The sequence below is a fragment of the Leucoraja erinacea genome, chromosome 16, assembly GCF_028641065.1.
Source record: "Leucoraja erinacea ecotype New England chromosome 16, Leri_hhj_1, whole genome shotgun sequence".
Classification (NCBI taxonomy): Eukaryota; Metazoa; Chordata; class Chondrichthyes; order Rajiformes; family Rajidae; genus Leucoraja; species Leucoraja erinaceus.
In genome coordinates, this window is record NC_073392.1 from 25002413 (window position 1) to 25018587 (window position 16175).

General features: G+C 50.0%; 1 protein-coding gene across 3 annotated transcripts in view; it reads left to right on the forward strand.

The window, feature by feature from the left end:
* LOC129704658 (sodium- and chloride-dependent taurine transporter-like) overlaps positions 1-16175 on the forward strand; it is a 45523-nt gene that overhangs the window by 1518 nt on the left and 27830 nt on the right. The window contains exons 1-3 of one of the 3 annotated variants that reach the window (XM_055647932.1): positions 6807-7046; positions 7606-7667; positions 8527-8754. In XM_055647932.1, the coding sequence (XP_055503907.1) occupies positions 8529-8754 (226 nt within the window). In that variant the 5' untranslated portion in view covers positions 6807-7046; positions 7606-7667; positions 8527-8528. Of the gene's footprint in view, positions 1-6805; positions 7047-7605; positions 7668-8526; positions 8755-16175 lie in introns of those variants that run through there. The other 2 variants (XM_055647934.1, XM_055647933.1) reach the window with 2 other exon arrangements.

Sequence of the window (16175 nt, forward strand, 5' to 3'; positions counted from 1 at the left end):
CACTCCCTCCCAGCCCAAACGTGACCACTCATTTTTCTCTCTGCTGACTATCCCTCAGTTTGCACCAGTACAACTCCCCAGCCCACTCCCCACCCAGTCCCACCTACTGATGCTGATCTTGGTTTATTATTGTCATGTGTATCGAGGTACAGTGGAAATGTTTGTTCTGCATGCTATACAGTCAAATCCTCGTTGACTGGATAGCTTGTGAGGTGTTGCATTTTGGGACGTCGAACAAGACCTACACAGTAAATGATGGTAGGCCTCTGGGTATTGTTGTAGAGCAGGGGGATCTAGGAGTACAAGTGCATGGTTCCATGAAGGTCAAGTCGCAGGTAGATAAGGTGGTCAAAAAGACTTTTGGCACTTTGGCCTTCATCAGTCAGAGTAATGAGTATAGAAGGTAGACAAAAATGCTGGAGAAACTCAGCATTTGGGCCGAAACATTGCCTATTTCCTTCGCTCCAGAGGTGCTGCCTCACCCGCTGAGTTTCTCAAGCATTTTTGTCTATCTTCGATTTTCCAGCATTTGCAGTTCCTTCTTAAAAATATTAAGTATAGAAGTTGGTAAGTCATGTTGCAGTTGTATAAGACGTTGGTGAGACCGCATTTAGAATATTGTGTTCAGTTCTGGGCACCATGTTATAGGAAAGATATTGTCAAGCTTGAAATGGTTCAGAAAAGATTTATGAAGGTGTTGCCAGGACTAGAGGGTGTGAGCTATAGGGAGAGGTTGGGTAGGCTGGGTCTCTATTCCATGGAGCGCAGGAGGATGAGGGATGATCTTATAGATGTATACAAAATCATGAGAGGAATAGATCGGGTAGATGCATAGTCTTTTACCCAGAGTAGGGGAATTGACGATCAGAGGATATAGGTTCAAGGTGAAGGGGAAAAGATTTAATAGGAATACTAGAGGTAATTTCTTCACACAGAGGGTGGTGGGCGTATTGAACAAGGTGCCAGAGGAGGTAGTTGAGGCAGGGACTATCCCATTATTTAAGAAACAGTTGGACAGGTACATGGATAGGACAGGTTTGAAGGGTTATGGACCAAGCGCAGGCAAGTGGGACTAGTGTAGCTGGGACATCGTTGGCCATTGTGGGCGAATTGGGCCAAAGGGCCTGTTTCCACACTGTATTAATCTATGACTCAATGACTCTATGACATGTACAAAGGGAACACAGAGTACATAGTTTTAGTCTCCAAGAAATAGGAGTGCAGGTTAAAAAACATGCAAGGTCTGCAATGAGGTAGGTTGGAAGATCAGCTTATGGTGGGACCATTCAGTAGTCTGATAACATAGAAACATAGAAAATAGGTGCAGGAGTAGGCCATTCGGCCCTTCGGGCCTGCACCGCCATTCAATATGATCATGGCTGATCATCAAACTCAGTATCCTGTACCTGCCTTCTCTCCATACCCCCTGATTCCTTTAGCCACAAGGGCCACATCTAACTCCCTCTTAACTATAACAGCGGGGAAGAAGCTGTTCCGGAGTATGGTGGTGCGTGCTTTCAAGCTTTTGTATCTTCTGCCCAATGAGGGAAGGGAGAAGAGGGAATGACGAGGGTGTGAATGGTCCTTGAAGATGTTGTCTGCTTTCCCGAGCCAGCGTGAAGTGTAGATGGAGTCGATGGTGGGGAGTCTGGTCTGTGTGACGGACTGGGCTACATCCACAACTCTCCGCAACTTCCTGCGGTGTTGGGCAGAGCTGTTCCCAAACCGAGCTGTGATGCATCCCGATAGGATGCGTTCCACGGTGCATCTGTAGACGTTGGTACGAGTTGTTGGTGACGTGCCGAACCTCCTTTGTCCTTTGAGGAAGAGTCTTCTGTGGAAAACACCAAATTTATTTCATTATTCCTTGTGTGACAATTTATCTGCTGGAAATCAAAAAAATCTTGCATCACTCATCAATTCTCTCATTTACAACCTCACAAATTCCAATAGATCTCTAAATATATCCCTTCCAGTAATCAGTAATTCCACATATCCCAATAATAATCAGTTCCCCCGATTTCTCTAACCTATCCCGCACATCTCCTTTAAACCTTACCGCTCTCACCTTAAAGCTATACCCTCCGGTCTTTGCTTTTTCAATCCTGGGAAAAAGATTCTGACTGTCCACCCTATCTCTGCCTCTCATCATTTTATATACTTCGATCAGACCTCCCCGCAGCCTCTGGCGTTCCGGAGAAAACAAACCAAGTCTGTCCTACCTCTTTCTGTAGATGAAATTCTCTAACCCAGGCATAATTCTGGAAAACCTCGCTTGCACCCTTTCCAGAGGTTTCCGCATCCCTCCTGTAATTGAGGCAAGCAGAACTGCTCGCGATACTCCAAATACCACCTAATTTCCCCTCCTCCCTCTCCCTGCCATCCCCCCTCCCCTCTTAGTCACTCTGCCCCTTTACTTTGAGGTCTGACCCACTTGGGTAGCTTACAACCCAACTGCACGTATATTGAATTCTCCAATTTCAGGTAGGATCCCCTCCCTTTTCACCCTCCCCTGTTCCCCAGCCGGATGCCCACCTTTTTCTTCCCCCCCCCCCCATCTCAGCTCAGCTTTCACTTACATTCCTCTCTCTGGCGTCACAATTCACAAATCCTCAACCCTTATCTCACATCTTAATTCTTTACATCTCTGGCCTTTGTCCAACCATCTGCCTCTCAACACCCTCCCCCTCACCTGTGTCCACCTATCACTTGCCAGGCTTTGTCCGGCCCCCACCTCTCCTCCAGCTTTCTCCTCCCCTCCTACAATCAGTCTGAATAAGGGCCCCGACCCAAAGCTTCGTCAGTCCATTCCCTCCACAGATGCTGCTTGGCCTGCAGGGTTCCTCCAGCACTTTGTGCCTTTTTCTACCTTTAGTCGGAAACCTCCCATTCGTGAGAAACGTCACCCTCTCTGCTATTCAGATAAGAATCCAAGCATCAGCTGTCTACAGTGTGACTGTGTGTGATTGTGCACTGATGCAGAGTATAAACAGGACTGGTTTGCCACCCGGGTTTCAAGCTCAAGCTCACCAATGCCAGACAACCAAGCCACCGCCCCTCCTTCCCCACCCACCAATGTGTTCTGACACGCACAGGACTGGCATCTCAAGCGTCCGCACCCTCCGTCTACCCGCACCTGCCAGCAGCAACTCTGGAGCAATCCGTCTGCAAGCTGACTCTGTGATGTGAGGCAGTGGTTTGTGAAATCCATGCCGTGTGCAGCCTCACAGCCGACCACATAGGCTGGGAGCCATGGAGAGGGCAACTCAGCAGCAGAGGATGGCTTCTGTCTCGGCCAAGGCAGAAGAACCAACTTGTAGACGCAAAGAACTGAGGTCCTGATGCTTTCAAGAGAGAGCTAGATAGGGCTCTTAAAAATAGTGGAGTCAGGGGATATGGGGAGAAGGCAGGAACGGGGTACTGATTGGGGATGATCAGCCATGATCAAATTAAATGGCGGTGCTGGCTCGAAGGGCCGAATGGCCTACTCCCGCACCTATTGTCTATTGACCCAAAACGTCACCTATCTATGTTCTCCAGAGATGCTGCCTGACCCGCTGAGATACTCCAGCACTTTGTGTTCTTTTTAGAAGAACCAATTTTAGAACCTTGGGGTGTAACATCACGACCTAATTAGTTTAATTTAATTTAGTTTAGTTATACAGCATGGAAACAGGCCTTTTGGCCCGACCATTGATCACCCTTACACTAGTTCTATCCCACACATTAGGGGCAATTTACTGAAGCCGGATGACCTACAAACCTGCACGCCTTTGGGATGTGGGAGGAAACTGGAGAACCCATAGGAAACCCACATGGTTACAGGGAGAACGTAGAAACACCGTACAGACAGCACCCACAGTCAGGATTGAACCCGGGTCTCTGGCGCTGTGAGGCAGCAGCTCTACCCGCTGCACCATTGTGCCGCCTAATGAAGGAGATTCTTGAAGAGAGTAAGAATCAGTTAAGGGGGCATATAAATTGATAAATTACCAGATGGTCTGGATTTATTAGGAGGCCTCCAACATTTGAGTGAGATGTTGATGGGGCATCATGGATGGCATGGGCAAGTTGGGCTGAAGGGCCTGTTTCCGTGCTGTGTGACTCTAATGTCTGGACCACTGGACACACCAGGAGCACAAATCCCAGCAGCTGGACAATCGACTCCCACCTCAACCCATCCGCAGACCACAGCACACACCTCTGGCCCACAGAACCTACCACAGGTGTGGAGAAAGGCTAGGAGATGTCAGCTTGAGGAGCTCGCACCAAATTGATGGGCCGGAAAGCTTTCTGTGTAACCATTCTCTGCAACACAGCCCCCATATTACCCCTACCACCTCACTCTTAAAAGCCCTTAATCTATACTAGCTTGCCCTGACTTATTCCGAACCCCTTACATCTCACATTCGCCTGGTATTGTTTTATTATTGTCGCATGTATCAGGATACAGTGATACATTTTGTTTTCATGCTATCCAGTCAAATTATACTGTACATGAGAACAATAGGTAGTGCAAAAGAGAAAATAAAGAGTGCAGAATATAGTGTTATAATGACAAAGACAATGCAAATAGAAAAGTGCAAACTTTGCAATGAGGTAGGTTGGAAGATTGGGACTACAAACTAGTTTATGGGAGGACCATTCGGTAGTCTGATAATGGCGGGGAAGAACCTGTTCCTGAGTCCGGTGGTGCACAATTTTGTATCTTCTACCAAAAGGAAGAGGGGAGAAGAGGAGATGACCGGGGTGTGATTGGTCCTTGACGATGTTGGCTGCTTTTCCGAGGCAGCGTGAAGTGTAGATGTAGTCGTTGTCTGGTCTGTGTGACGGACTGGGCTCCATCCACAACTCGCTGCGATTTCTTGTGGTCTTGGGCAGAGATGTTCCCAAACCGAGCTGTGATGCATCCCGATACGATGCACCTGTAGACGTTGGGAAGGGACGTTGGAATTGGCCGAACCTCCTTGGTCTCCTGAGGAAGTAGAGGCGTTGATGTGCTTTCATGACCGTAGCCTCAACGTGGTTGGCCCTGGACAGATTGTTGGTGATGTTTACACCTGGGAACTTGAAGCTCACGACCATCTCCACTACACCACCATTGATGCTGATGTGGACAAGTTCCCCACCACCCTCCCTGGTCAATAACTAGCTCCTTCCTCTCGCTGACATTGAGGGAGAGATTGTTGACCTGACACCATGTCCATCTTCATCAACGTGTAGATGGAATTAGAGTCCAATTTGGCCGCAGTCATGGGTGTATAGGGAATATGGAAGGGAATTGAAAACGCATCCTTGCAGGGCACCTGTGTTGAGAATTATTGTGGAGGAGGTGTTGTCACCTATCCTCATTGATTGTGGTCTGTGGTTCACCACCCAGTTGTTGCCCCATGACTGCCCCTGCACCCCCCCCCCCTCCCCCTCCCCCTCCCCCTCCCTGACTTCGCCCCTCCAGTGCCCAGAGGTCAACACCACCATCAGTCTTGCCCTACTCCTCCCTCCCTTCCTTCCCCCAAATGCCCCAGACCATCTCACCCTTGCCCCTATCCTTCACTTCCCCTTAGCCCACTCCCTACTCTGGACAATCTGCGGTGCTGGCCGGGGTGGCTGAGGTAGGGAGGGAGAGGAGAGTCAGTGTCTGGGGGCAGGCAGGTGTAGGCCGCTGCAGAGGGAGCAACCAGGCATAAAATGGGAGGCAGCTCTTCACAAAATGGGTGAAGGCAGAGACTGGCGGCCGGAGCCTCGCCAGCTCTGTGAGTTTCTCTCTCTCCCCCCAGTAATACAGGCTTTGCATAAACCTGTTAGCGGTCGCATTAGACGCGGCGCGGTCCGCCGACCAGCGCGTATATTTATACCGAGACCTTAACCCCGTCGGCGCCGACAGGCAGCGGACACGGTGGATGGAAGACACAACCTGCCCCAGCAACCCCCACCTCCCCATCACCCCACCCCCTCCCCTTTCATCACCCTCCCCTCTACCCCCTCAACCCACCCACTCCTCCCTCCCCCCCTCCCTATAGTGTAGCTCCTGGACGGACCCCAGGGGTGGGGGGGTTTAGCCCAAGGGGACGGGGGGGGGGGGGGTGTGAATCCACAGGATGGGGGTCTGTATGGGGACCTCAGGGTGTGATCGCCCCAGGGGTTGGGCAGTGTGTAAGGTAGTGGTTGCATAGACCCATAGGAAGGTGATGTAAGGACCCAGGGTGGAGAGTCTTAGAGACCCCCATGGTCAAGGGATGTAATCACCCCCCCCCCCCCCCCGGGGGGGGGGCGGTGGGGGGGGGCAGTGTGACACCCCAGGGTGGAGAGATGTCATTTCCCAGGGTAGGGGGAGAGTGTGGCCGCGGGGAGGTTGTTGAAATCCCCCAGGGTAGGGGGCTGTGTACCGCCGGTTCGAAGAGCCAGTCCCCACAACACGAGCAGCAAACGCCGGCAAAGTCAGATTGAAAGAGAAAACGATGATGCAGCGGGGGGAGAAATGTACAGTTAGTGTGTGAGAGATACAGAGAGAGACATCCGCCTCCCTCTTCTGTCTTTGCTTCTGTCTGCACGCTCGTGTCTCTTCTCTCGTCTCTCTGCTTCTCTTCTCTGCTTCTCTCCTCCCCTCCCTCCCCCCCCCCCCTCTCTCTCTCCCCCCCCCCCCCCTCCCCTCTCTCTCTCTCCTTCTCTCTCTCGCCTCTCTCTTTCTTTCCCACTCACACCCTCGTATATCCCCCCCCCCCCCCCCCCCCCCCCTCCCTCCCTCCCCCCCTCCCCCCCCTTCCTCTCTCTGCCTCTCTCACTCACACTCCCCCCCCACACTCTCCCCTCTCTCTCGATTTGCCAATCTACGTCCTTACGCAGAGAGGAAGCTGGCTTTGGGTTTTTTCCACTCATAGACATGAGGTTGCTGAGCGAGCGAGCGACGAGGAGGGACAGTTAGCGAGCCTTATAAATGAAAATCAGTCTCCAAAGCGGGATTCATTTTGTGAGCTAACGGAGGGATCTGTGAACAACTGAACGAGGAGCCGAAAACAACCTCCCCACTCCCCCCACCCCAGCTACAGGTAATCCACGATATTTCACATACAACCTTTGGGCAAGGGCTCTTTTCCAATTGGAAAAAAAAATAGGAATGACTTTTAATTGTCTGAAATAAAGGGAGTAAAATAGATTCTGGCGGGCGGGAGGAGAAACTACGGGAGGATTTTTATATTTTAAAAAAAACAAGAAAATCCTCGATTCTAACATCAGGATAGTGTTACATTAAAAAAAAATGTAATCTAGATATTCATATTTTAGCCAATTGAGCAGAGGAACCGCCGAGCCTTTGAACAAAGACGCAGGGGTCAAGGCAGGCAATGTTCTCTGTTCATGAGCTGAACGCTCCCCTTACAGTTTAAAAAAATTTAAAAGGGGGTTTTAATTCTCTCCCTTCCGTCTCCAAAATCATCGAATTAAAAAAAAAAGGATCGTTCTATTTTGGGGAGATTATTTGCGGGTGCCTGCTCCACCTACCCCCGTTGCTGCTCTCTCTTTCTCTCTCTCTCTCTTTCTCTCTCTTTCTCCCCCTCTCCCTCTTTCTCTTTTTTGTTCCTTGTCTATTTTTGTTGTTCTCCCAAACAGAAGCTGGACAAGTGTATTGGAGCGTGTAAGGGGCGTTTTTCCCGGAGTCCTGAACCCACTCTGTATGTATCATTGCCCCCGAAGCGAATATTGTGCCTATTTAAAAAATATATATATTTTTAAAAAAATTGAAACAAATTAAATTTAAAGAACAAAGGGAGAAAAAAATAAAACGACGTTAAGGTTGCATTGAATGGATGGCTTCGGGGGGAGGGGAGGGGAGAGGAGAGGGTGGGGAAGGGTTTTGTCGGAGGGAGGGGGGTGGGTACAGAGGGGGGGGTGGATCGAAGGCCGGTACCCGGCGAAGAAACATGCCCACCCCCAGGGGTAGGGTCCCCTCGCAGGGGGTGGGGAGAATACAGGGGTGGTGAGATGGGTGAAGGGAGGGGGGAGGGAGGGGGGGGGTGGGGAGGGGGGGAGGAGAGAGGGAGGAGAGAGCGCATTGATCCGGTGCCCTTGTGTGATTGGCGGGGCAGCGATCACTATGGGAGCTGTATGTGTGGCCGATGCCATTAACAAGACTGATTGAGACCTTTATTTTTATTCTCCTCTGTCTGTGTGTGATTGTGTGTGATTCTGTGTGTGTGTGTGTGTGTGTGTGTATATGTGTGTGTGTGTGTGATTCTGTGTGTGTGTGTGTGTGTGATTCTGTGTGTGTGTGTGTGTGATTGTGTGTGTGTGTGTGATTCTGTGTGTGTATGTGTGATTCTGTGTGTGATTGTGTGATTCTGACTGTGTGTGATTCTGACTGTGTGTGATTCTGACTGTGTGATTCTGACTGTGTGATTCTGTGTGTGTGTGCGTGTGATTCTGTGTGTGTGTGCGTGTGATTCTGTGTGTGTGTGCTTGTGATTCTGTGTGGTGCGTGTTTCTGTCTGTGTGCCTCCGTGTCTGGGCTGCATCATGTGTGTCCGTGCTCAGGAATGGCCCGGGGTGAAAAGATGCATTGCTTAAAAGATTTTCACAAAGACACCCTGAAACCCTCCCCTGGGAAGAGCCCTGGGACCAGACCCGAGGACGAAGCCGATGGCAAGGTGCAGCGCGAGAAGTGGGCCAACAAGCTTGATTTCATTCTATCAGTGGCTGGAGGCTTCATCGGATTAGGCAACGTCTGGAGATTCCCCTATCTCTGCTACAAAAATGGTGGAGGTAAGCATTGTCCTCATCCAGGAGATCCCATGCCTTGGTCAGGCAACAGTCTCACCACCAGGGAGCGGGAGAGAGGGTGGATGGCCTTTGTTCTGCCTTTATATGGCTGTGGTGATTGTATCACAGGCAGCCTCCAATTCTTGTTGACATTTAATTTGTTCCATAAAATCTCCTTGGATATCTACCAAGAGTGACGAGACTCTAGTTTAATAAGTGGACACAAGGAACAGCAGCCGCTGGTTTACAGGAAGAGACATATGGTGCTGGAGTAACTCAGCTGGTCAGACAGCATCTCTCGAGAACAGGTTTAAACCATCTTCAGAAGAAGGGTCCAGGTTAGAGGAATCAAAGCCCAGAGGACATGGGTTTAAGGTGAGAGGAGAAAGGTTTAATAGGAATCGGAGAGGTAATCTTTTCACACAGAGGGTGATGGGTATATGGTACGAGCTGCCAGAGGAGGTACACAACATTTAAAAGACATTTGGTCAATGCATGGATAGAAAAGGTTTAGAGGGATATGGGACAAATGCAGGCAAATGAGAATGTAATAAAAGGGAACTGCAGGTGCTGGCTCATACCAAAGGGAGATACAAAGTGCTGGAGTAACACCGGGTCAGGCAGCACCACTGGAAAACATGGAAAGGTGACCTTTGGGGTCGGGACCTTTCTTCAGACTTTTTCTGCAGTAAATGAGACTAGCTTAGATGGGGCATCTCGGTTGGCATGGACGAGTTGGGCTGAAGGGCCTGTTGCTCTGCTGTATGACTCTACCAGTGTCCTCCAGAGATGCTGCCTGGCCCGTTGCATTCTGTGTCGTTCTCTGGGTTAATGGTCCAGCACTGGGGCCCCGTTTGACCCCTAGCTGGTAACGTGAGGCAGAACCAACCCTCTGCCCGCAGCCCTTTGCTCCAACACCCAGCCTGACACAGTCGGGGAGCTGTGGCCTTAATACTAAAGCGGGATTAGTAACTGTCTTTGGCTTGTTGCTGTGTCCCTGTGGCCGTGGTGTGCGTGTCCCATCGCTGATCCTCACACCTGGTTAATGAGTACAGCAATTTTGACGGGAGTTGATGGCTGTTACACAACATGATTTGCATTGGCCATGTTGGGAAAACAGGGCGTTACAGATATGCACATCTTGCTGTGACTCACCTGGTAGCGGAACAGAAGCTTCCTGGATCTCTGCTACCCGATAAGAGTAGCCTCTTGTGTATCTCCCAGTCCGTGCCGACCGGTGATCTCCGCACATAACACGGTCCCTCACATTAGGGACAATTTACAATTTTTACCGAAGCCAATTAACCTGCAGACCTGTACGTATTTGGAGTGGAAGGAAACAAGAGCAACCGGAGAAGACCCACGTGGTCACAGGGATAACGTACAAACACACCGGACAGACGGGAGTCCGTAGCCGGGATCGAACACTGGTGTCTGGTGCTGAGGCAGTAACTCTACCACTGCGCCACCGTGCTGCCCCACTTGTGGCTTACAACCTAACAGTATGGGCAGTAAACTCTCCACTTTCAAGTAATAGAACAGAGAACTGTACAGCACAGGATCAGGCCCTTCGGCCCACAATGTGCCAAACATGATGGCAAGACCATCTCCATCTGCCTGTACATGATCCCTATCCCTCCATTCCCTGCATAGCCATGTGCCTATCCAAAAGTTTCTCAAAAGCTACCATCGTATCTGCCTCCACCACCACCCCTGGCAGCTCATTCCAAGCATTCTCCACCCTCTTTTGTGTAAAAATAAAAATTGCCCTGCACATCTCCTTTAAACCTCTCCCCTCTCACCTTAAGGCTATGCCCACTAATATTTGATTTTTCCACCCTGGGGGAAACAAGATTCTGACTGTTTCCCCTATCTCTGCCCCTTATAATTTTAGATACTTCTATCACAACCTCCCTTTGATCTCCCCACAACCTCCGGCATTGCAGAGAAAACAATCCAAGTCTGTTTGATCTCTCCCTGTAGCTAATACTCACTAATCCAGTCATTGTTCTCGACCCGAAACGTCACCCTTTCCTTCTCTCCAGAGATGCGGCCTGTCCCGCTGAGTTACTCCAGCATTTTGTGTCTACCTTCGATTTAAACCAGCATCTGCAGTTCTTTCCTACACATTCTGTCCGCTCCACTGCGAAATCTCCTCATTGTTCTTGTAAACCTCTGCACCTTTTCCAAAGCCCCCACATCCTTCCTGCACGCAATACTCCATGTAGCCTGACCAAAGTCTAATAAAACTGCATCATAACTTTCTGATTCCTATATTAAATGCCCCGACCTATGAAAGCAAGCCCTCTTTGCCGCTCTATCTACTTGTGTTGCCACTTTCAGGGAGTTATGGACTTGACCCCAAGATTTCTCTGTACATCAATGCTGCTAAGGGTCATGCCATTAATTGGATATTTCCTCCTTGCATTTAAATGCAAACCTCACACCTCAATGCCTGACTAGACGCAGCAAACCCAGGCCCTCAGTGCCAGCAATCCTCTACTCCACCTCCCCCTCCCTCTCCCCTCCTCATCACTCCCAACATTGTCCTTGTGCAAATCACAAAGTGCTGGAGCAACTCAGCTGGCCAGACAATGTCTTTGCAACCAAGCTCGTCCAAATATCCTCACTGTATCCGTGGACACACAAGGAACTGCAGATGCTGGAATCACATTTTTAGTTTAGAGATAAAGCAAGGAAACGGGCCCTTCGGCCCACCGAGTCCTATGCCCACCGTTGGTCACCCGTTCACATGTTATTCCACTTTCTTATCCACTCCCTACACACTAGGGGCAATTTAGAGGTCCAATTAACCTGCATACTTGCGCATCTTTGGGATGTGGGAACAAACCAAAGTACCTGGAAGAAACCCATACGGTCACAGGAAGAACATGCAACCTCCACACGGACAGCATCCAAGGTCAGGATCGAACCCGGATCTCTGCCAACGTGAGGCAGCAGCTCTACCTGCTGCGCCACTGTACCGCCCCAATATTTCCCATCATCCCCCACCCCCAATCACCATGCTCCTTTCCTCTCTGCACACTTATCTCCCATCCCCGATTTCCCTTGTATCCCCCACTTCCTCCCGCCGTTCTCGTCCACCCATATCCCACCCTCCCTCCTGCTATACATTTCACCCCTCTCCTTATCTGACACCCTTTTGTCTCCTTTTCACCTCCAGCCTTTGCCACCTACTCCACCCATCCGCTAATCACCCCCTCACCTGTATCCACCTATCACTCGCCAGGCTTTGTCCCGCCCCACCTCTCTTTTCCAGCTTTCTCTCCATCACTCTGAAGAAGGGTCCCGACCCGAAACGTCGCCTGCCCATTCCCTCCACAGATGCTGTCTGTCCCGTTGAGTACCTCCAGCATTGTGTGTTTTGCTCAGGATTCCAGCGTCTGCAGTTCCTTGGGCCTCCACCCCCCCTTGGGCCTCTCTGCTGCTCTAACGCAGTGGCTTTGTGTGAAGAAATTCCTGCTGAGTTCCACATTGGATCACTGGTGGCCATATTGGTTCATGGGAGCGTTACCATGGTCACCATTACCCCCACCCCCCATGTGACTGAGTTGGTGGTGACCTCTCTCTCCCCCCATAACCTCCAGTCCCTGACCTGAAGAACCCACACCCTCTAACTCCTCCCCAACCGGGCAGGGGTGGCATCCATCCATGTCCATCATGGCCAGGGAGCAAATAGAGCTGTACAGCATGGAAACAGGCCCTTGACAAGAGGCATTCTGGGCTAGTCCCATTTGCCTGCATTTAAAGTGCAAATAGACACAAAAAGCTGGAGTAACTCCGCTTTGAGTGGGTCAGGCAGCATCTCTGGAGAGAAGGAATGGGTTGAGAACCTTCATAATGCATATGCTACCTGACCCACCGAGTTCCTCCAGCACTCTGTCTTTTGCTGATTGCATCCACGCTATCAGTCTGCTGAACATTAACCTTCCTGGAGAAAAAAATGTGGGAAATCCATCAAAATCCTGTTTGCACTTTCTCCTCTGGTACAATATCGTTGAGTGATACGGGGCATTGTGTGGTCTAATCACAGACCCAGACATGTAAACAGTGCCTTCCAAGAGTTTAATTGTCATATGTACTGGCAACACAACAATGAAACTCTTGCTAGTTGCAGTTTAACAGGCCTGTAAACACAGTAACACACAGATAAATATATAATAATCAATAATACAATGAATTAATAATTTGTTTTTTATTGTCACTGGTACCGAGATACATTGAAAGGCTTTGCATGCTATCCAATCAGATCAGATTATACTCTAGATAAATACATCAAGCCAAACTCAAGTACAATGTGTAGAGCAAAGGGGAAGATGCAGAGTGCAGTGCCTTGGTGGATCAGGCAGCATCAAAGGAATAGGTGATGTATCAGGTCGAGACGGCCCGACAGAGATACACTCCGTAGTAAATCATCTGAAGAAGGGACCCGACCTGAAACGTCGCCATTTTCTCCAGAGATGCTGCCTGACCCGCTGAGTTCCTCCAGCACTTTCTGTCTTGTCGCATCTGCAGTTCCTGGTGCCTCCATTGAAGATGGTAGTGGCTGAGGTTAGTGTGGTGTAGTGTTCAAGCGAATGACGGTTCTCTACACTACACTACACACCTGCTCCATGCCGTGAGGGATGAAGGGCATCTTCTGTCCCCACCACTCCTGTTTGCTTGGCTGCTGCCTTGCCAGTTTGTGCATCCACTTTGTTATCGCTCACAGAGTGGGTGCTCTGTGAAATGTCCCACCGCTCCCTACGTCACTCTCTCAAGCTGAGCTTCCTTCCTCTGGTAACGCACGTGGTCGACGCCATCTCCCCACCTCTTCCCCCAACCCCCCTCGCTGCCTCTGTTCACACCACCACACGCTCTCCCACGTCTGTCTCATGAAGAAACAGAGCTGTACAGCATAGAAACAGACCCTTCAGCCCACCTTGTCCATGTTGACCAGGTTGGCATTCTGCATTAACAGGCTAAACCCTTCATATGCATATATCTGTCCAAATGTTTTTTAAAAACCACAACTGTATCCGTTTCCACAGCTTCCTCTGGCAGCTTGTTCCAGATACAGACTACCCTCAAGTGGAAAAAGTTGCCCCTGAGGTCCCTCTTAAATCTCTCCCCTCTCACCTTAATCCTGTGCCCTCTAATTTTAGAATCCTCTCCCCTGGGAAAAAGACTGTGAGCATTCACTTTATCCGTGTCCCTCATGGTCTTGTACACCTCAATAAGGTCATCCCTCGGCCTCCTACACTCCAATGAAAGAAGTCCCAGCCTATCCAACCTCTCCCAGTAACTCAAGCCCACAAGCCCAGGTAACATCCTGGTGAACCATCTAAGTTAGTCCCGAATGCCTGCATTTGGCCCTTATCCCTCTAAACCTTTCCTATCCATGTATTTGTCCGTCTTTTCATTGTTATAGTACCTGCCTCAACTACCTCCTCCGGCAGCTCATATCCGTATAGCCACCACCCTCCGCCTCTATAGCTTCCTTTGACAGCTCGTTCCAGATACAGACTACACATTGCCGCTCAGGTTCCTATTATAAATCTCTCCCCATCTACCTTAAACCTGTACCGTCTAGTTGTAGAATCCTCTACCCTGTGAGTAGTCACTTCATCCCTGCCCCTCGTGTTACCCAACATCAGACTTTGAATCATCATGCTCGACATCTCTGGCACAGTCAGAGTTTCCTCGAAGCGCGTGTCTCTGTTTTTGATGCAAAGCTGAACTCGTTTTTTTCCCTACTCTTTGGGCTGCTTTCAAGTTTCAGATCCTGTGCCTTCAGATACAGTGCGAGGTGTGTGTCAGATGGGCTGCACTTCAAACCTGCTAACAGCTGAAACAGCAGTGGTTACTTATCAGGGCCATCTTGTGTTGAGCAGAGATACTGTGAGAAATACTTCCCTGACACTTGATTCACCCGAGGCAGGGGCAGAACGAGGCAAAATGGAACCTAGTCCATAGTAACAGCGGCACAGCGGGTTGAGCGCCTGCCTCACAGCGCCAGAGACCTGGGTTCGATCCTGACCTCGGGTGCTGTCTGTACGGAGTTTGTACCTTCTCCCTGTGACCGAGTGGGTTATCACCAGGTGCTCCAGTTTCCTCTAACACGTGCAGGTTTGTAGGTTGATTGGCTTCTGTAAATTGTCCCTAGTGTGTAGGATGGTGATTGTTGGTCGGCGCGGACTTGGTCGGCTGAAGGGCCCATTTCCACGCTGTATCTCTAAACTAAACTCAACTAATTAGCAGAGTATGGGGCAGCCGAGCTGAGGGTCCCCACTTACTGGATCTGATCTCCGCCCTGCTGTTCACGTGAGGCCTCCTCTCCTCTCACCATCACACATCAGCCACCACAACTTCCTCTTCATCCCTTTGTTCAGACTCGTGATGACAATTTCCACATATACACGACCAAATTTCTTTAAGTCGGACCCAAAGGTCATAAGTTAGTGGGACTTGGGGGACAGTCTCCAAGGGTGACAACCCAGGGCACTGCTGACACACTTACCCCCAACTCCTCTATCCTACCCTGAGAGAGCCGGCAGCTCTGTTTTGAGGCAGGGCATGTGGGATGGAGGACAAAGGGAGAGAAAGAGACAAATCTCCCTGTGTCAGTTTCACTCACTAATCATGGGATCTCACTGTGTCCAGAAACCCCTATCTGCCAGTTCCCCAATTCAGACACGTTGTTATAATACCTGCCTCAACTACCTTCCCTGGCAGCTTGTTCCATACACCCACCTGTGGGGATAAAGTTGCCCCTCAGATTCCTATTAAATCTCTTTCCTCTCACTTTAAGCCTGTGCCCTCTAGTTTTAGAATCCTGTATTCTGGGTAAAAGACAGTGTGTTCACTTTATCCGTGCCCCCTCATAATCCTGTACACCTCAACATGGTCACCCCTCAGCCTCTTACACACCAAAGATAAAAGGTCCCAGCCTATCCAACCTCTCCCCACAACTCAAGGTCGCAGGTCCAATCTGACGAAGGGTTCCGTGTCGAAACGTCGCCTATCCATGTCCTGCAGAGATGCTGCTTGACCTGCTGAGTTACTCCAGCACTTTGTGTCCTTTTGTGTAAACCAGCATCTGCAGTTCTTTGTCTCAAGCCCAGGTAACATCCTGATGAATCTCTTCTGCACCCTTTCCAACTTCAGGACATCCTTCCTCTCGCTGGGCGACCAGAACCATTGTGCTCCAAGTGTGGTCTCGCCAACTTGTGCAGCCATTTTACCATGCCCCAACTTTTACACTCAACACAGGATAGTTTAGTTTAGTTTACAGATACAGTGTGGAAGCAGGCCCTTTGGCCCACCGATCACCCGTTCACTCTCGTCTATGTTATCCCACTTTCTCATCCACTCCATACTCTCTAGGAGCTAATTACAGTGTTAATTAACCTACAAGCTCGCAC